At 36.5% G+C, this 21,337-nt stretch overlaps 1 protein-coding gene across 27 annotated transcripts in view; it reads left to right on the top strand.

Moving 5' to 3' along the window:
• LOC126925546 (polypyrimidine tract-binding protein 2) overlaps positions 1–21,047 on the top strand; it is a 417,994-nt gene extending 396,947 nt beyond the window's left edge. For 25 of the 27 annotated variants that reach the window (XM_050741213.1, XM_050741209.1, XM_050741196.1 and 22 more), the window contains 7 exons: positions 1,772–2,000; positions 4,113–4,330; positions 7,977–8,010; positions 9,305–9,397; positions 9,555–9,771; positions 10,073–10,214; positions 11,055–21,047. In XM_050741213.1, coding sequence (XP_050597170.1) covers positions 1,772–2,000; positions 4,113–4,330; positions 7,977–8,010; positions 9,305–9,397; positions 9,555–9,771; positions 10,073–10,214; positions 11,055–11,123 — 1,002 coding nt within the window. In that variant the 3' untranslated portion in view covers positions 11,124–21,047. The remainder of the gene's footprint in view (positions 1–1,771; positions 2,001–4,112; positions 4,331–7,976; positions 8,011–9,304; positions 9,398–9,554; positions 9,772–10,072; positions 10,215–11,054) is intronic. The other 2 variants (XM_050741202.1, XM_050741201.1) reach the window with 2 other exon arrangements.
• The last annotated feature ends 290 nt before the right edge of the window (positions 21,048–21,337 follow it).

The raw sequence follows: 21,337 nt of genomic DNA, 5'->3' as shown, positions 1-21,337 counted from the left end.
ATAATAGAGTTAAATAGAACTTTTTGTCTCTCGTTATTCTTTGCGTGACAAGATATTGTCCTATTAAGGTTCATTTGATGTTTGCCCATTGTGGAATTACTATGATGGTATATATCGGGCGTATTTCTGTGAGTATAACAGGCATTAATGGATTAATACAACAAAGAATATTGCATACCAAGGTTTCGACACATCAAGCTCACAATCAACATCAAACCAATACAAACCTATCTCAAACCGATAGGAAGAAATATTTAAATTAACGTAACAAACTCGTACTTAATTCCGATTATTTCAAAGTATTCGGACAGTAACTCCCATAAGTACTAAGATACTAACGCCAACCTGACGCCAATCAACGATGGCAAGCAACAAATATTAAACAACACCTGACGTTAAAATTCCAAAATTCCAAAGTCCGGCTCATCGAGCCAACGACTCATTAGATCCCGAAATCATCGTTTCCATAATGATTCGGGCAAGTTAGGATAGAGCCAAGGCAGGGATAACGATAACAGCAAGCTAGCCCTTTCAACGCGTTTCAGCCCTATTAATAACAATGTTAGCTAGCTGGTCTAATGCAGTTGCAGGGCTGGAAAGACGCAGTCTAATTACGTATGCACGCGTTCGACTCTCCGCGTAGGCGTAGACTAGAGCAAACCCTGCTCGACGGAGGCCATGGTGTTTGACCTGCGTGTGCATTGTTGCAGCATGCACGCGTGTACACGCTTCGCTGTATCTCTCCGCTGGCCATATTTACACGGGCTAATGAATTTCATACATAATTACCGGTTTGCCTACGTACAGCTATTCACCCTGGCGTGGATCTACTCCTCTGACCATCCTTTTCGCCAACTTATACCTTTATTTCGAAGCATTAGGCGATGGCCGTACTCGTGATACATTTCTCAAGTATTATTTAGATTGATAATTATTAGAATTGTTTCTAGAGTATTCAGAGCGAAGAGAGTGAGTAGAAAGAGTGAAAGATATAAAAATTGTTTCTTGTAATCTTCAACTAGAGTTACACAAGTAGCTTGACGTTGATATAAATGTATGAACGCGCTCCCTATGATTAGCATTGTCCTTTCTTCGGTTGGTACAGTGGCATTGAGCGAGCGACGATTAAAACCGGTATGCTACAAGCACGCTAACTGATTAATTAGTGGGAGGAGGATTAGGAATTAGCAGTGAACGACCTTGGGCGAGCGATTGATTCGAAACGAGCTGTAGCGGGCCGCCATACATCCTCGGAAGTATTTTTCTAGCGTAGATTTTGGCCAGACGATTTATTCGCGGTGAAAAGTGAAGAATGAACGCGAACGAGGCACGCGTGGTTTCCCTCGAATCATTTCGGTGGAATATCGGTTTCCACTGGAGGCAAGGCTTGACTGGATTTTGTGTTTTGTGGTAATTCGAATAAGGGTTGGAGGGTCTAATTAGCGTAATTGGTGGATGCTGGTAGAGTCCAACAGCACTGGGAGTTGGCTCTACAATTACACGAAGTATGGGCTGCGATTATGGTTGGAAATGCGTCCTTGAAGTTTATTAACTACACGTGCTAATTCTACGTGTCTCGCTTAATATCAGGCCATTGTAATTCTTTAATATAAACTCTCGACTTAATCGATACTATAAATGAGAAATTATAAAAAATTAAATTCAGTATAAAATACTCAGGGGGCTAAATACTGACCATAACTGTATATAATATTCCTTTCATAAGATCTAACATTCCAGCTAACGTTTTTATTATTCATTTCTGTTTCAGTCGCTGGAGGGTCAGAACATCTATAATTCCTGTTGCACGTTGCGCATCGACTATAGCAAGATGCAGAACTTGAACGTGAAGTATAACAATGACAAGTCGAGAGACTATACCAATCCGTCTCTGCCAACTGGTGACGCGAATTTGGACGCGGCTTCTCTTGCTTTGGGCGGCGAGCTTCTTCCACAGTTGTTAATGGGCGCTGGATCGCAGCCTCGCGCAAGAATACCCGGTGAGAACCGTGAATTTTTATAGAATTTTTATGAAAATAGTAAGAAAGATAGTTTATGGATACGCTGTTTGGAATAATTCGGATTTTCGTAGAAAAATAAAAACAAAGGGGTAAAATAAGTTGCTTTATTTAAATTTCAATCTGGTTTATTATTATTATTTTTTTTTTTTTTTGATATTATTTTTAACAGTTTGCTTTTAATTCGTGATATCTTTTGATACAGCTTTTCTATTATTTTTGTTTTCTTTATTTCTTTGAAATGAAATTAATTATTAAATATTTTTTATGTTTGATTTCTATTATACTTAATTTAATATTCAGGAGGTAAAACTAGCTATATAAAGTATTAGTACATTGGATTATTTTTACTGTTACTTTTTTGAATGTCCGGGGTCATGAAATTTGAGAAGTTCGAACGTTAGAGAATATAGAAATTAAATACTTTGAAACGACGTTATCAAAATTCGAAAATCGAAAACAATCGATAACCATAAAAAACCCAATAACACATTACATGTTATGCATCCCTATGTACACCCAGTGCTCTAATAAAGTTGTCACACGACATCGATCGTCAAGGGAACCCATAAAAATCGATCGATCAATTAGTCCCGTGTATCCAGAACGGTCCAGTCCATTAGAATTAATTATATTAATAGCGTGTCTCGCCCGCGGTTTATGATAAATTGTTATATCGAGTCGATCGGTCCGTTTCCAATTTGCCGCTCGTTTTCAGTTTCATTTCCGTGGGGGATCGAATTGCACGCGGTTAGACAGTATTATTTCCTGGGGTAAATTAATTAATTACGCTGCAACGCCACTGCTGATCGATACAGCCTGACGATTACCTATCATCGATCTTTCCTCCTGTTTCTACATTCTCGATTGTTTTGTTATTTCATTGTATTTCTTCTTGAATTTTATTGGATTCATTTTTTCATCATAGTAGTATAAATGAGGGTTCGTTTTGAAACTTGTAATAATTTGTTTCTTTTTTCTCTATAGAGGCGATTGGAATTTGGAACGTGTTCGAAGATTTTTATTAGAGATACTATGCGGATGATACTATGTAGATTTAAATAGTTGAGTTAAAAGATTTTGAGCGTTAAAAGACAGTGAAGGTGCGAAATTGTTGAAGTTTAAAGGGATTGTTCGCTAAGTTTCTAAATTGTGCAGTCTAGTATAAGTTATATGAAAGTACCTAGGAAGGTTTCAGATTTAAGAGCTTCTTTGTCAGATCACGTTGAGATGCCTAAAGAATTTTGTTAATGTTGTATCAATTAACATAGTTTTACCTCCTGAATTTGTTTCTTGTTGAAATTGTATTTTATTATGAGAGAAGTACAGGTAATCCTTCGATTTTAACAATTTCGGATTATTTTAAAATTTAAACAATCTTCAACGTCGAAAGTTTACGAAATCGAAGGGTTCCCTATATCGCATCCCACAGAGTCCCACAAATACATAAAAGAAAATTTTCGTTTGGCGAAAGAATCGACTTGGCATGTGAAGTTTCAAAAAATTGACAGACTCTAGCATTTACTATTTTTCATTTACTTTCGGGATATTTTAATTTTGTTCTGTGCATCCTATATCTTACGTAATAACACACTGAGTACAAATTAAAATTATTCAAATTTTCCCTAAATTGTCATTGTCATTTGTGGCTTGGTATCAAACGAAAGCAAGATGTTTTTTATTCTTTCAATACGATACTCCATTGTTCGTACTCAGAGAACGATACTAATTTCCCGAATTTACCAAACAAGCAAATTTCTCGAATGGTACATGTTTATAGCCGAAATAAACTTCAGATAAATTCCACAATAATGATTTAAAAAATTGTTGTATCTACATCTATTTCTATATTTGTTCCAAATTTCGATAGTCGAGTCTTATAACGTCGCGAGTCAAATTTATTCATAAAAAGTATCCATAAGTATTGGAATAATTTCGTCAGCCCAGATATAGGTCCACTCGATTCTGTCTCGCGTGACCTCGAGTTCCCTCAGCAGCAAGTCGATTCTTCCGCTAGTACACCCACCATTGGTCCACCGCCACAAATTCCAATTAGAGAAACGGTGCTAACTATAGCTTGTAAATTTCCTGAAGTAGAGTCCATTGCAGGGGCACCGGGTGTGCTGCCCACGCCCTTTGCGGCCATGCACGGTCTACCCTCGCCCTTAGCGGGCCCATACAACGGGGTCCCACCTACCGGCGGATTGGCTGGCTTAGGTGGGTTCCCTCTGGGTGCAGCTGGCCTTGGAGTACGCGTCCCTACAAACGCGCAAACTTCCGCGGTCCTGCTCGTCAGCAATCTCAACGAAGAGGTGAGTGGTTTTTCATGGTACTCGATGAAATTGTTCTGTGACGTGGTCGAGGACATGGAGATTCAAGAAGAGGCACGAAGAAAAATTACTGTTGGAAGAATTAAAATATCAAGGAGCGTAAGAAAAAATTGGAAATATTTGAGGAAAATTGGTTTTTCTTTTTGTTTTTCATTTAATTGGTGATTAATTTCGAGTTGCTCATAAAATATTGCGAAGCTCATTAAAGTATGTGAATATTCGTTCTTTTCATACTATTGAAGAGAATTATGATTTATTATTTGATATTATTATTCATACTGTAATGTGTGGATATTTTTATTCTTTTAATTTTATTGGGAAAATTATTCATAATTTGTTATATACATAAATTAATAATCATTTTGATTAAAGCGTAGAATTAAATAGTGATTATCGGCACTTGCAATATAAATAAAAAAGATTTTGCTGAATCTTTATTATTGCTTTTGCTTTTTTTCTTATATTTTCACGAAATTTCATTGAATTAACGGGATAGAATTTTTCTTCGCGCCTTGTCAACGGAACGCCGCTAAAGCGTATAGAACGTTGTCACATATTGAGCAAAATAAACATTAATAAAATACGCAAATTGTGATCGACGTACTGTACGCTTTCAATTAGGATGATTTTCACTTAACGCTGAGAGAAATGGACCATTAGATTTCTCTACAAATGAATTGCAATTGATAACATAATTCCACGATACACCAGTTTGTAATCATTGGTAAATTATTTTCTATAATTTTCCTCAATAAGCTGGAAATATATTTCCTTTGCTCAATTTCATTCTATTAATATAAATAATATAGTATATAGATATAATAATATAGCGAAAATAAAATTTAATGACAAAGGTAAAAATGTTGATGTTTTATAATTTATATTAAATCAAGGAATATAATTTTTGTGAATTTCCAATTTTTATTTTTCGATTTTTAAAATTCAATACAAATTGATTTTCAAATTCAATTTTTAATTACATCAAGATTAAAAGAGAAGACATTTTCATTTTACATTCTTCGTTTCTCTCAGCGTCTGTCTATGTACACGAAAATGGCTTAGGTATGTACTTATCTACTAAAAATTCACCTAAATACAACGATATAATTATAATGTAGTGCTACGTAGGCAACTCTAGCAGTTTCTCCATCCCTGGACTCGAATTTTCCTTGTCGAGCGTTTCTGAATGTATCTTCAAATATAATCGATTATATTTTTGCATTTATAAGCGAACATTTTTATTTTTAAATAAATTTTTGTTAATCTTTGAATAGAGTATTGGGTTCGACAAGTAAAATAAATCGAGTTCTCGATGCGTATGTGCCCTCTTTGCGTCACGTCCCTTCTTATCTTACCTTTTTTTACCCCCCCCCCCCCACCCCTCATATTTTCGAAATACATATATAGATATCGTTCCGAACGTTATCATCCTCTGTCCTGAGTAATTCGTGACGTTGTTAATCGCAACGTTACTTCCGGCGAGGCGTCTTTTGTTTCTGAAAATTATGTGGAAATCGTAAATGTTAAGATAAACCTCGTGAAATGAAAATTTTAGTACAATTTTACATTGAAAATACTAATCTAGAAGTTTTAACTTTGCAAAGTTTCGAATTTCTATGTTATCATGGTTCCCTCATCATCTAAATTCACTTCTCTTGCAGTAAATCTTTCTATAATAAAATTCTGCTATATCTACGCCACATCAAATTTGCCTATTTTCATACTCAATCTAATATTTCCTCAAACTCTTTCAGTTTAATGAAAGGAATATAAATTTCCGAACTTCCCAGTCCATATAAGCGTGTGCCTACTAAAGTATAAAGTATACACTAGTATCTACTAGTATTGCTGCATACTACCTACTAGTATTTAGACTTATACACTATCTACTAGTATTGTTTATTGTAGCAGTACTACATACCGACTACTAGCGTCTAGTAGTACCGCTGCAATTTTTCTACTAGTAGAATTATTAGTACTAGATACTAAAATATTGGCCCACGTGGAAATGAAAGGCGCCTTACAAAGAAACTGTATGTCAACGTCACACTTCGCAGCTGCAACTATTGTCACTACTGTACTATAACTATGTGTACTACTATCGTTGCGCCGCGCGCACAAGCTTCCAAACCGAGTGTCTTTTCCCTCTGGCGAGCAAACGATCAAGTGTTTTTTTTACTATGTCTATCATCCTCTCTCTTTTATATATAAATACAGTCTACCGCGCAAATTTTTTTGTACCTTGTAAAAAGGCAATTTTTATTTATATATATATATATATAAAACATAGTACAATGCCGTCCAATATTTTTCCTTATTATTCACATTTCTTAACATTTATTAATGATAGAATATAACATATTACAACGATATTTGTAATGCAATTTTTTTACTATTTTATTGGAATAAAAATAGCCTTCCTACAGGGTGTACGAAAACTTTTGTGGATGATTGAATACATATCACCCTTTTGTTTCAAAAGTGACACAGGTGAAAAACATTACTTTTTCAAAAAATACAAAAAGCTATATGTAACATAATGTAACACGTTATTCCGTGAATAAAGTTTATTAGTAGAAGGTGAATTAATTCGAAAGACATGCTTTTTTAACTGTGTGACCTCTGTGACAATAGTGTGGTCTATCCATATACATATTTTTGCGATATTCTTCCTTTAAATGTTTTTTTTTTTTCTCTTTAACCCCACGTGATATCACTGTATCGAGAAACGATAAGAACCGCGAGGGATTCATATTGACGAGAAGGTCCCGCTGTTTCTCTGCTTCTCTAAGTCTTTCTGTGTCTCTCTCTGTTCTCTCCTGTTCTCTCCTCTTTCGATTGCGACCGCAGGAAAATCGACTGTAAAAAGAAATTCCAGCCCTTTCGCTGACTTTCATTCTGTATCTGCTTTTTTTTTTTTTTTAATACAAATTGTGGTCACTGTGATTCCGAGATTCTTTTAGAAAAATTTCTTTTCCTTCTAATCGGTGAAATTTTTGGATGCTCCTTAGAATTCAATCAGAAGATAGAAAGAATTTCATATTTTTTACTTTTTATTCTTTAAATTGTCAGAAGATGATCTACGGGGTTAAAAATTATTTCGATAAAAAGTTTGCATTTCTGAAAGTACCGAAAATAATTACATAAAAGTCGTAGAATTATATTATATGTTTGAATTAGAAAAAAATGTATGTCATTGTAAATTGAAAATTGGATTTTATAAAAATCGAAGTATGTAAGAATTGAATGAAATGGAGATTGATTTCGGTAATAATAAAAAATCTCCAAAAATCCAAATTAGACAAAGCTTGAATTCGATAAGAATCCACTTGAATAAAAATTCAAATTCAAAAAAAAAAAAAAAAAAAAATTCAAAAGTAAAATTTCTACAATTTGTTCAAATTGTATTAGATTTGAAATTTTATGTTTTTATAATGATTCGTCATAGTGACACGATTTGGTCAGATATATTCTTCAAAGTCAGTAAATGATCTGGAAGATCTGTAAGGTCCAAAAGTGGCCCGTATACACGTGAGGCCAGCGAAACTTGTGCGCGTGCCAACACTATACATTTGAATCCTATTATACTCGCTGACTACTGACTGGACTCTGTCTGTTCTCTGTGTAGATGGTCACGCCTGACGCTCTCTTTACCCTGTTTGGTACGTCTCCACATTTATATTATTAATTATATTACATTATTAATTATTATATTTACACTCGCGGAATACATTGACACATACGCAACACACAAACACACTTTACACAGTGACATTCCTTAGACGTGTTTTTACATGGATCAGTAGTAACTGTGAGCATTTTTGGAGAGTGAACAAATAAAATTAAATATTAATAATAATATTTTCCTTTGTTTATTTATTTGTTTGTTTTTTTTTTTACAAAATTTTATTACATATGTGATACATGGGAACACGAACAGAGAATATATATGTATATAGTCTATAATCATCGATCGTACGTCATGATTATTTTGTTAATTTCTGACATTTTTATATTTTTGCTGGTCTTTTGAGAAAAAGTATTTTTGTGGAAAATTTAAATCATTATATCACTCTCCTCGTCACGTGTACTTATGATTTTTATTTTATTCTTTCCTTTTATTGTTTTTTTTTTTTAATTTTAATTTTATTTTTATTATTTTACTCACCTCTGTGAATTTTCTTGGTATTATTTTATTTATTTTTATTCGTCTCTTACCGATCTTCAATTCTATTGATTTATTATTTTATTATTTTATTTATTCGCTATAACTGTTCTTATTCGCAATCTCATTCATCGATATTTTCACCCCCGCCCACCCACCACGACCCCCATGATCATTGTTCGATTCTCATCAGCAACACCGTTTTTTTCACGTTCTCTATTTCCAAGCATCTCTTCTAAATTGTTTCATTAATATTTTATTAATATCAGTTCCAGACACCTTTTTTAATATTACATAAGCTTTCGCTTATTTTATCGTAATATCTCCATAGGAGCTCACTTCTCGCGGGCCAAACGGTTCAGCCATTTTATATAATGTTTAATTCAGCCGAGCCTGAAAGAGTTTCATTCTTCAAAGTAAAAATTTAGAAATTTTATTTTTACAAAATTTTTATAAAACTTCTGTAGAACTATAATTGTTATGAGACTACCGTAGTACTTAAATTTTTATAAAACTTCTGTGTAAAAATATAAAACAAACTTGCATACGAATAAAATTTTATGAGAAACATTTAGCACGAGCTTTGAATAAAATCGGTGGCTGAACCGGTTGCCTATTTGCATGTCCCAGATCTTGTCCGATCGTACCCCGTTCTCGATCGATTATTATTACCGATTATTATTATATTATTGTCCCGTTTCGTCTTCGAAAACTCGATAATGATTAGACGCTCGTAATTTGATAACGAGATCGGACTGATTAAAACGATGTGTTGCGTGTTGTGCATGTAGGCGTTTACGGGGATGTTCAGCGTGTGAAGATTCTCTACAACAAGAAGGACTCGGCACTGATTCAAATGGCCGAACCGCATCAGGCGCACTTAGGTAATTCTTCTTTAATAATTTACGTAGTATCGAGAATTATTAAACTGTCGAAAGTAAAGAATTACGATATTTGTAAATGGAGAAAATTTAGAAAATTCGAGATAATACTAAAATGAAAGTGGTGAGAAATGTATTGACAATTTGTTTAAAATCACAGCATTGACACACATGGACAAATTGCGAGTATTTGGCAAGCAGATCAAGGTAATGCTGAGCAAACATCAGACGGTACAGTTACCAAAGGAGGGCCAACCAGACGCTGGATTGACGAAAGATTATACCAATAGTCCTCTTCATCGGTTCAAGAAACCGGGCTCTAAGAACTATCAGAATATCTATCCACCGAGCTCCACTCTGCATTTATCGAATATTCCGTAAGTAAATCGTTTTCAAATTTATCCTTGTTTTTCTGCAATTAAAAGCTAATGTACGATACAAAATATAACGCTACGTAATTAATTTTTTTAAATTAGATTCCTTAATATTTCTATATTGGATAATTCAATGTTCCGATATTTGATAGTTAAAATATTATGTACGTAGAATTAATAATCAAATATTAGAATATTACTTATAGATATGCGCTATTAAATAATTCAATATATAGTATCGTAAATTAATAAATATGATTGTAATATTATATAAGACAGTGAAATATTTTTGGCATGTGTTTAGTACAACTGTGACTGAAGACGAGATCAGGGATGCGTTCACCAAAAATGGCTTCACCGTGAAGGCGTTCAAGTTCTTCCCAAAAGACAGAAAAATGGCGCTCATACAGATGCCCAGCATGGACGACGCCGTAGCTGCTTTGATCGTAAGTTTTAATTGCCTTTTTTTAAATTCGCTACGAGCTTAAATTATTGTCGAGAATTTAATATTTGAAATTTTTAATTTCGTTCGATTCTAACATTTCTATTCGACTTTAAAATGTAAAATCTAGAACTCGAAAGTTGATTAATTTAATAGTTAGCTCGAATATACTTGCAGTTTTCGTTTTGTTTCATGTTGACGACGTTGCTTGTGTATGTATAGCCCATTTATTATTGTTTATTCGATGAAAATTCATCAGTGGCGTAATTAGTTTAGTCACTGGTTCCTGATGTTCGCCTCTGTTACAATTGCGCGAAATTATACATAACAAATCTATGTTAAGTTTGTGCGAAATTACAATGTTTCAAAACTCGTTATAAAATAATAATTGTTCGTCATTTTCCACGCGTTTCATTCGTGTTTCTTCATCGAAGCCAACCAGTTATTTATTGTTAAATATGACGTTACTAGTACCTTCAGCTTTGCTCGTAATATTATTACGTTGGATGTTAAGAATACTATCATCCGAAGCTGTTCGATATTACCTTTACGAGACTTTTCAAATGGCCTACTTAACACGTTAAACGGTAAAAGAACCATTTTCGTTTTGACTCTTCATTCAAATCGTATGGACCGTGAGTAGTATTATAATTGCACAATACATGACAGCTATACATCGACTGATTATATTCTGAAGCATTTTATGATCGATTTTTCTTTTACACAAAATCTAAATGAAAAGTCCACCGTGGATCACCGATAGTCCACGCGGTATTAAATGTGTTAACCTATTTTATTTAAAAATCATGCTAACCCAAACTGTTCCGTTTTCTTTTTTCCCCAGAAAATGCACAACTACCAACTGAGCGAATCCAACCATCTGAGAGTGTCATTTTCCAAGAGCAACATCTAACAAGAGTCACAAATATGCAACCGGCAGTGGTACCAGCCCTACGCCCTAGTCCCCTTTTGGATACCCGGCTCAGTGTACGACTGATGATGATAACAAGCGATGATGATGATCCTCGCTGAGTGTGCGGTCAGTCGCTGGTCCCATTACCGCGACGCCATTGGCTGGCCAACCTCTGGATCTTACCTGGGAAACGAAGGAACAAAGCTTCCTCTGCGAAGCGGACATACAAAACGCGCACGAGCTAACGATCGTGTGCGGTGCATTTCTATTTTTCTTGACAGACCGTCTCTAAGACCATTTTCGAACAGCGTACAGACAGACACGATTCGTTATCTCCATACATGCATACACATACACACGCGCATACACACACACACACACACACACACACACACACACACATTAAAAAAAGATACAAAACAAAAAACTAAATACACGAAGATAAAAAAGGATTAGGGCTGCGAAACAGCGAAAGGGAGGGTTGTGTTTGAAAGAGAAAATATTAAGAAAGTAATCATACACTGCTGGCTTTCACGAGGCCAGAGATAAGGAGAAAGCCAGGATCGATCTTACATTGAGAGAAAAAGAGAGAGGAGAGACACAGGAAGAGTGTGTTTTGCGTGATAGGTGTATGTTATTCAGAGAGGGAGGAAGGAGAGACTAGGTTTTTAACGAAAAAGAAAAGAAGGAAACGGAGGGGCTCGGTGAGAAGTAAGAAAAAGGGCCGATTGGGTTCTTGTACAGAGTTAAGAACAATTTTTCGAGCATTAAGGTATATTCTATATACACATAAATCTATATATATATATGATATATTTTACAAGGGTGACGCGCTCTGGCGGCGAGCCTCGCGCGTTATATGACCCGCAAATAACCACACGCGTGCACGCAGGATCTGCGTGTGTGTGTGTGCTGAAAGAAGAGAAAAAATTACGTTCAATATATATAGATATATATATATAAATATTATATCACATCTACCTTTTAACCGTCGCGAGAATCTGTCTCGAACGCGCTGAAACAAAATAACTAAAAAGCTTCGTCGACGAAGGATCCGATCAAATGAAAATCTAAAAATTAAAAAAAAAAAAAAAAGAAAAAAAATAAAGGAAATGGAGTACGATCGAAGCGAGAACGAGGGAGATCGACTTTGAAAGTAGCGCGCGTACCAAGCCAGATTAGTCGTTTAAGGCTAATTGTCACGGGACCCTTTGCAGCTTTCGCGAGGTGCTACACTCGCGCCCTCTGCCCCGGGGCCGATCCAAACACGCGAGCCGATTATTGTCGGATCGATTTAGGGACAGGGGACGATCATTTCTCGATGTCTCCTCCGCCACGTGTCGCCGTCCTCGTGGTCCAGACACGACACACCATCCCCCTTTTGTTTCGTTCTGACTTTTCTAAAAAAAAAAAAAAAATAGAAAGAAAGTCCCTTTCAGTATTCAAAGTATCCAGAGAGAGAGCTGGATTCGAACGTGTACACGTAGACGTATAATACGGCTGGCTCGCGACGCGACTGCCCACACGTGGCGGAGCGGCGCACTGTCGTTGCAGGTGGTATTTTTATAATTTGTATGTTCAACACACGATATATATTATATATAATAAGTATTAATCACACGTATAAACACATAAAGACACGTAAACATACGCATATATACACGTACACGAACAATACACATATAGGTAACACAGAAAAACGCAGAGACATTCAGATGCAGGTTTTCTTAGCTGATAGGTGCTTAGGATTGCGTAGATTCTTAATCGTATAAGTAAGGCTGAGGAGGAGATAAAACGCGCCGTCGTTAAGTATCATTGACGAGGGTGGATGAAGGACCGTTGAACATATCGCTAATTAGAGAGGCACGCGCATGTGTTTCGCGAGCTGGTATATTTTCGCTGGTTCGGGATTGCTCCGGCAGAGAGCGGTTCCATCGCGCGACGAATCGCGATTCTTTGACTCCGTTTAAGGGATAAAAATATATAAAGAAAAAGAACAAAAAAAAAAAAGAAAAAAGAAAACAGATCACAGAGCGATAAGTAGAGCGAGCTCGTCGCGTGGTTCAGGCTCGTGTTTAGGTCCGGTCGACGATTAGTTCCTGATCACCGAGCATTCCTTTTTTTTTTCTTGAAGAAACGCGCCCGCAGGCGACGTAGAACGAACCGATCTGACCAGAGAGCACTCAGAGAGAGGGGCATCTTTATTCGTAGGGCTGGTCTGTTGTGTTGTTAAGATGCGCTAGTGTCGTGTAAGATAATAAGATTATAAGAGAAACACTTCTACACACACACACGCACACGTAAACATACACATACATGAACAGACAGAAACATAGAAACGCTATAATGGTATACACCTAAGTAGCCTATAGTCCGCAGAGCGTAACAAATTAATATCGTAGAGGTATCACGAGGAGGGAGGCTCGAAAGGGGAGAGAGAACGATGAGTCCTGACGATGAAATTTGTCACGACTTATATACACAAATTATACACAAATATACACTACACAAAAGAGAAGATCAGAGAGTGGCGCGCGATATTAGCGAGATCGAATCCTCGTGTCAAGGAGCGCAGATTATCAGTAGTATCGTAGAGTCGTGATAAAAGGTTGGGCCAGGAAGAGGAAAATGGTTGCGACGCCACTGGCTGTTTGAAACAGACAGCGCCATCTTGGCTTTGATTCAGGGGCGTCGCAACTCGTTCCCGGGCCCCGTCGATTTTTGTCTAACCGACGTTCTGTTGGAGTCAATTAAATCTTATTAATATACATATATCAATCGTAGAAAGGTAGCGAGAGAGAGAGAGAGAGAGAGAGAAAAAGAGATTGTGTGTGTATGTGCGTGCGTGTTCGTGTGTGTATGTGTGTGTGTATAAGAAGAGAGATGAACGTGACGTTACTGGCTGATGAGAGCGAGTGAGAGAGCCTGTTCCGCGAGTGTGACTGATCCAAAAAGCGGCTGGAGTGAGTGTGGCGGACGAAGCATAATGAAAAAACGAGAAAACTACAAAAAAAATATATATTACAAAGCGAGTGCCGGCCCGGGCAGTGTTGTTTGTGCCAAAGTAGGCTAGCTGTTGACTCTAGGGGATGGGTCTCTCGACGAGCCAGCTGATGTTCCTCACGATCGAACGTCGATCCTACGCCTTTGAAGAGAATCTCTAGCGAATTGATAGTGAACTTTCTTGAAAGATGTAACGATCGTGATTGGAAGGCGTTGGATGAGGTTCGTGGAGAGGGAAGAATTTGACCAATCATGTTAGAGACGTAGCGAGTAGCCGGCATGAGCGAAGGGGCCAGTCTTTGCATCTATTATGATCTGTCTTTCGAATCTCTGATGTATTTACATTGTTTAATCCGATGACTGCATTTATAGATCCTATCCTGGACGCATCTGAACTCGTTTCGCGTCGATGATATACTGGCTGTACACGAATACATGCTAGAGTTTAGGTTTTTATGAGAGTTTGGTTGGCATATCCTCTTCTTTTCTTTTTTCTAATTCTTGGCTTCCTCAGAACGGGCTTGGTTCTGGTATTCGACTCGATGCTGACGTTCAGGAGGATGTTTGTTAATTGTTTTAAGTGGTTTTCTGTATTTAAGTTGATTTCAAGGATCTAATGGTTCCGGGTGAACCGGTATATTTTTGAAATGATTGGTAAGATATGGAAACCGTTGATGATATACTTTGGACAGTATCTGAAATTTTTATTTGGGTTGGTTTAAGTAATTTTAGATATATTAATATATTTTTGAAACACGTAATAGGGTACGGAAACTATTGTGGAGGGGACTAAAATTAAGGATATCCGTATTTTCTTTCTTTAGAATTAAATAAATCGTACATAATAATAATTGGATTAATTAGTAATAGTCTTCTTACGTTTTAGTGTAGATTATTGGTTCGGAATTTTTACTATAAACTACTGGGAACTGCAAAAACATTTTTTGTTTGTGGTATGAAGTAGTATTAAACTTTTAATAACGAAACTTCAGTTTTTGTAACATAAGAGAAAATTGGAACGCATTCAGTATAGTATACGAAAAGAATACAATTTTGTAAATATTTTTAATTAATTGACAGAATATTATGGAAAAATCAATCATTCCAATTACCACTATTCATTCACAAATGTAAATTCGATATTCATTAATTTAGAATGAAATATTTTGTTATTTAAAGTTACAGAGAAATAATCCACATTAATTCTCTACAATATACCGATCTTTTATTTGAATAAAATCAAATTTTCGGTTAACAAAATTTTTCATGTACGTTCTTCCTTGACAGTCTGCAATATCTGAGCGTCAGCTTCGCTCTTGAGTTGCCTCGCAGTTTTAGCATGTGTTTATCGTTTCATTCAAGTATTAAAAATCTATAAACAAAGAAAAACGGGCTCTTTCAATCGATTCGCGGCTGGTCCAGTCGCAAGCGCACAAAACTGTCGGTCCTCTGGATGTTCCCGCGCGAAATGATCGATCGAGGGCCTGGCGCACAATAGTATTCCCAGCACAATGTTTGCAAGCGTACCTGAAAAGCCTGTGTAAACGAGTCGCTACAGCGACGGAGCAATTTTCAAAAAAAAAAAAAAAAAAAAAAAAAAGAAAAAAGAAAAAAATGAAAAAGCAAATAAAAACACGCTCCGTCGCAGGCGTTACATTCTCCGTTCATTTTACTAGCGTTCTCGAGGAATTTCTGAACACATTCCCGTTCAAACACGCTCACACATGTACACATTGACAGAAACCTATGCATTCATACATGTTGGTCTACGCTGAACGAGTTCGAATTATTTCTTCTCGGACGTTTGCTGTTTTCTTCCTTCGTTTAAAGGATTTTGATCCCGTTTGACAATGTTTGAAGCACGTCCTGAAGACGTTCGAGCTCTTTCGGCGTGAAACCCAAACATGCTACTCCTCCATCACTGTTAAAACTCGTTCACTGATTCTTTCGGACGTTGAAAGCACGCAATGACAATGATTTCCTCGTTTTTTTGCCTGGTTTCTCCGGAATCAGAGGGGAAGAAAGCTCGATTTCCGTTTTAGAGGACAGTAGTAAAAGTTTTAAGAGATTGTTATGAATTCTGTGGGTGTCTACAGGGTGTTCGTATCATATAGCACAACGTTATGTAGCTCTTTTCCTCAATTTCGTCTTTCTTCTTTTTAATAGCCTGAAAAATTGACTGAAAATTTTGTTTTAAAATATATTTCATTTTCTCGAAAGTTTTTAGAATTATGCAATATTGGTTCAAACGTATTTGTTCAATTTTGAATACTTCTGTGTTTGACATAATTTGCGGGGGTTTGAAAGGGTTAATTGATTTCCTTGAGGAACAAACACACCCTGTAGAGGGTTCAGACATATGGAGTATTATCACTAGCTGGGTTGAGGGGGGCCGAGGTGAGGGTTGGGATAGCCAGCACTCGCTACATGGTGTCGCAAATATTCAGGCTCCGAAATTTCTTCAGACCAAGTTCAAACAAAATATTGTGGAGAATTGATAAGAAAGAAATTGACAAAGCTCGTTTGCGAAATTTCTACGTGAGCCGTTCAAATATATTATGTATACAGATTATTCGACGCGCGTTCGCCCGCGACTTCCTCATATAGACGACGTATTTTTATATGAATAGAAAATGAGAAACAGAGAGATAGAAACGAAAGAGACCAAATAATGACGAAGATCTCGATGAAGATCTCGATCGGGACGAAAGTTTAGATACGGTTGCGTAATGGTTGAAGAGATCCCGGCTAACTGTACACCCTGCGCTCTCCTTCTACTGTTTTAACCGTGGAATTTGATAATCTCGGTGGAAAGTTATTCAGAGGGTAAAGATGCAACATGTTTTTGTTTGTGCTGTTACAAATAACAAATTTCATCATTCAGTGACATTTGTTAAGATAGCATACCCTTATTAATATAGTATTTTATTATTAGACTATAATGTTACTGTGCTATTAATACATAACATTATGATATTAGTATACTATTTCAGATTAATATATCATAGCATCATTGACAAATCGAATATTTTTATCCAATCATTATAGAATCGCACGTTTTATCAATATCTCGCAATATCGCGAGATGTGATACCTCCTTTTAGGTTCAAATAAGTTGCAGTCGAATTGCAAATTGTATGTTTCACGAAATTTACAGAACATATTTAAAGATTTGACAAAGTATCCACGTTACTCGTTTTACATAATACCATAGAAGAAATAATACGAAATAAATAAAATCAACGTCTAATAATATAAATCTAAAATCTAACTGCTCGTTCAATTAATTTATTCCTATAATCAAATTGAAATGTTTCGAACTCAACAAATGGTTATTGAAAATGTTAGACCCTATCTACAAGTCTAAATATAAAGATTTTCAAACTTTAGCAAAAACGATGGTCAAACATCCAGCATCAAAGCCCCAATAGGTTAACAGCAATCAGGATGTGAAATGCCAAGTTAGTCATTAAGAAGGAGATCCAGGGTGCTCGAAATTTGAAGCGAAACTTCCAACGTTAAACACACAAAGAGAAAATCCATTGAAAGCAAAAACCTGTTCGGACCAAGGAAATTCGGGGTCTGGTTCGAGCCACGCAGTAGACGAAGCTTAGCCTACAGAGGTTATTAGGAGTATAAATAATTAAAGAAGAGGCACGTATGTATACCCACACCGATCGCGAACACCCTCACACGAAACACGGACAAACCATCGCACGTGTACACGCCGTGCATGCACGTTCAAACATCCTCAAACACCCTGAAATACGGATCAAAAACATTCAAACGGTACTCAAACCACACGTTCAAATACACATGGAAACCTATACAATACATATATATATATTTGATATATCGCAATGTAACAAGTGTGTCCAAAAGTGCGCAGCAGCTGCATCCCAATAATCTATATTTTATTAATAACTGATAAGGAACTAGGATTATCGACGTTAACGGTTTAATGGATAAATTGAGCAGAGAAGAGTTAATCTATTACGAATCTGTCGTAACACACGCGGTACATATACATATATATAATATATATATATATTAGAGACACGATGAGATTTGAGCACGACAAACCGAAAGAAAGAACGAACGAAAGTAAATATGAAAAAGGGACAGAGCGAATGTAATGGAACGAATGAACGAATCCAGGGAATATCCGAAAGACGCGTATGAAGGAATTTACGTGCGTGTATCCTCGTTGAAAGTTCAGGATAGTTTGCTTGCCTAATCAGGGCCTTAGGCGTCGTTCACGATACAACTAAAAGGGAACCAGGGCCAGCTGTTCGCTCGAATCTCCAACGAACAGACACAGATAGTGAAGGGACGCTTCTCACGATGTTCGAGCAAGCTTTTCTCCATATGCTGTTATATGGCTGTTACACGAATTCAATGAAAGAGGAACGCTATCAGCTGAAAAGAGACACACGTGGTCGACGATCGATTCAAAAGTATCTGAATTTTCTCGTACTCCTTATTCTTTGTAAATTTTCAAATTCTTATAAAGTCGCTGACATATCAATGTTAAATCTATAATAAAAAAATTCGCGCTTTTTCGTAGAAAAATAATGTTGTACTTTGGGATCGCTCCAAAGTTGTTGTCGTTTCTCTTTTTTGTTATTCATGGCATAGCGGCGCCTCGATGAGAAATCGATCAGGATGATAGACGTTCTGGTGTGCCTGTTGAGTGATTCTGCGATCTTTTTGTCCGCTTTTCTCTTCTACGGCCGCTGTAATAGACATTAGGAGGCTCCGAGACGAGACGACGTGGAATGTCGCTTCTCTCATACGGGCCTCGATTAAGCCGGACTTCTATCGGTCGTTAGCTGGTCGTTATAGTCGTTGTGACGTCGATATGATTGCCAAAAAAGCGATATATATAAAAAAAAAGCGGAAAAACGCGAAAGGAAAACTGGGAAGAGAAAGCTGGAAAATTAAGCCTAATTAATTAACACGAAAGAGTTTCTCGACGACCCCATCGAATCGAATTTCGAACAGCAACAAACAGAAACAAAAGAGAAGAAAGAATATATATAGGGAAAAATAATATTGACGATCTTCTTTACCGACTAGGATGGGAGCGTTCAGTCGCGAGACAGAACATTAGGATTATCTAAGGGTAGTTGTTAAGTGGACGAAAACACAGAAATAATAAAAAAAAAAAATGATTTAAAAAGAAACAAAAAATCGTGAGACACGTATAATGATGAAAAAAAACACAGGCAAACGCATACATGCATAAACATACACATACGTACACAGTGTACACACGATGTAGCGTGTTAGACTTGTGTAGTAGCCCCCCATCCCTTGCCCCTTTCTAATTAAGCCTCCAGATCTTAACGAGTACTATAATGTATAGTTGAACTCGACAATCACTCGACTCTCTGTATCGATAATTCTCGAGGGGAGGAAACAAATATTTAAAGAAAAAAAAAGAAAATGGAAAAAAATGAAGGAAAGAAGAAAAAGAATGGAAAGGAAATACATGGATGATTATAAGGGAATTTCTGAAACGGTAAAAGCTGCTACTGTTTTTCAGCAACTGTTGTTTCTAGTATCCGCTGGACTTCTTCCAGTATTCTCTTCTACTTCTTTTTCCTCGAGCACTCTTCTAGCCTTTTTGTTACGACCGTGGGAGTTCTCTTTCGTCGCGCCACTTTTTTGCGTTTTCTTTTGGTTGGTTGCGTGTTCAGTTTCTTTTTTTTTATATTGGTGTTGTTGGAAATTCTTCTGCTCTTTTTGGAATCGTTAACTGAGAATCGAAGTGGAAATTGTGAATATGTTACAGATAGAAACAATGGAAGATCGATAATTTTATTAGAATTTAGATTGGTAAGAAAAGATTTCTTTTAGACGAGATGGAAAAGTACACTAGAGAAACGATCAAGGGAATCGGAATCGTGGGCCAGGAATTGCGTTGCAAGTCACAATCAGCTCGTAAGACAAATCAATTTTTGCTTTTTTGTACACAGGAATATACACATAGTAAGATGCCGCGGTGGATTATTCCGTGGATTTGTCCGAGCGGGTGTTTTAAAGGTTAAGCTGTTTCGTAGTAAGTTTTCTTATTAGGGAGAATTGGATCAGGAGATTTAGCGATCGATACCCAGTCCAGGGACGAAAGCAGAGGCAGCCAAGAAAACTCGTTTTCTCGTCGATCGATCGTCGTCGAATCCTATCCGTGAAACCGTAATCAAGAAAAAATAGTAAGATGGATTTTTTAGTTGTATTTTTATTCAAGAAACGAACTTCTAAATGTGTCATGTGTGACTTGCATGATAGAGGTAGATTTTTTATGGATCGTGATATCTATTTTTTTAGACATCTGTTTTGGAAGTAGCACAGCGGATCGTAGAATGTTTGTTTGATTGAGATTCGAAGGATTGACAATTTTGTGAGTGGAATTGGAAATGTGGATCGTTTTACACTACTTTGCCAAGGAAATACAAATTTTAAATAATTATTCTAAGAGAATTAAGTTTCACTTAAGTTACGAGTTTTTGTTATTACACTCTTAGTGTTCTGGACAAATATTATTTTCTGATATTTAAGACTGTTGATTTTAATGATGTTGTACAGGTACTTTAAATATTGACAACTGTTATTGATATTCTATATCTAGTACTGTCTAGTATTTTCTCTATATAGACATTTCAACAAAAATTTCAAAGTATTTTGAAATTCCACAATGCTCTTTCCGCCTCAAATTGCGAATTCCGAAGCCCTGGGAAACTCAGAAATCCTGGGAAAAAGAACCCGAGGAAGGTTAAACAATCGACGACAATCATTTTCTATTCAAGACTTAGACTGTCGAGACTTAGAAACTTCCAAAAACTCAACACAATAAAAATTAAGATACCTAGAAATTCTAAGAAAATACAAAAAATAAAAATCTCAAAAAAGAAAAAAAAATCGAATTAACAAAAGTAGAATTAAATAAATCACATAAAATGGTTGAATTTTTAACAAATGTTTCTCGACGACGATCGACGATCTACGCGAAGCATTTATCAGAATTGCGTTCGCATGTTCACGTTCACGTTCGCGTTTCTTCGTATTTGAACACACAATACACGTACATAGGCGCGCGTGCGCGCGCGCGCGCGCACACACACACACACACACACACAGAGGCCAATCAGAGACGCACACAACCATACGAATCGAGTTGACTCCGAAAAGAAAACCGATAGTAAGTATGG

Source organism: Bombus affinis, chromosome 16, assembly GCF_024516045.1.
Source record: "Bombus affinis isolate iyBomAffi1 chromosome 16, iyBomAffi1.2, whole genome shotgun sequence".
In the NCBI taxonomy this organism is placed as follows: domain Eukaryota; kingdom Metazoa; phylum Arthropoda; class Insecta; order Hymenoptera; family Apidae; genus Bombus; species Bombus affinis.
The sequence above is the reverse complement of the archived record's forward strand: the minus strand, read 5'-3'. Positions and strand labels throughout refer to the sequence as shown.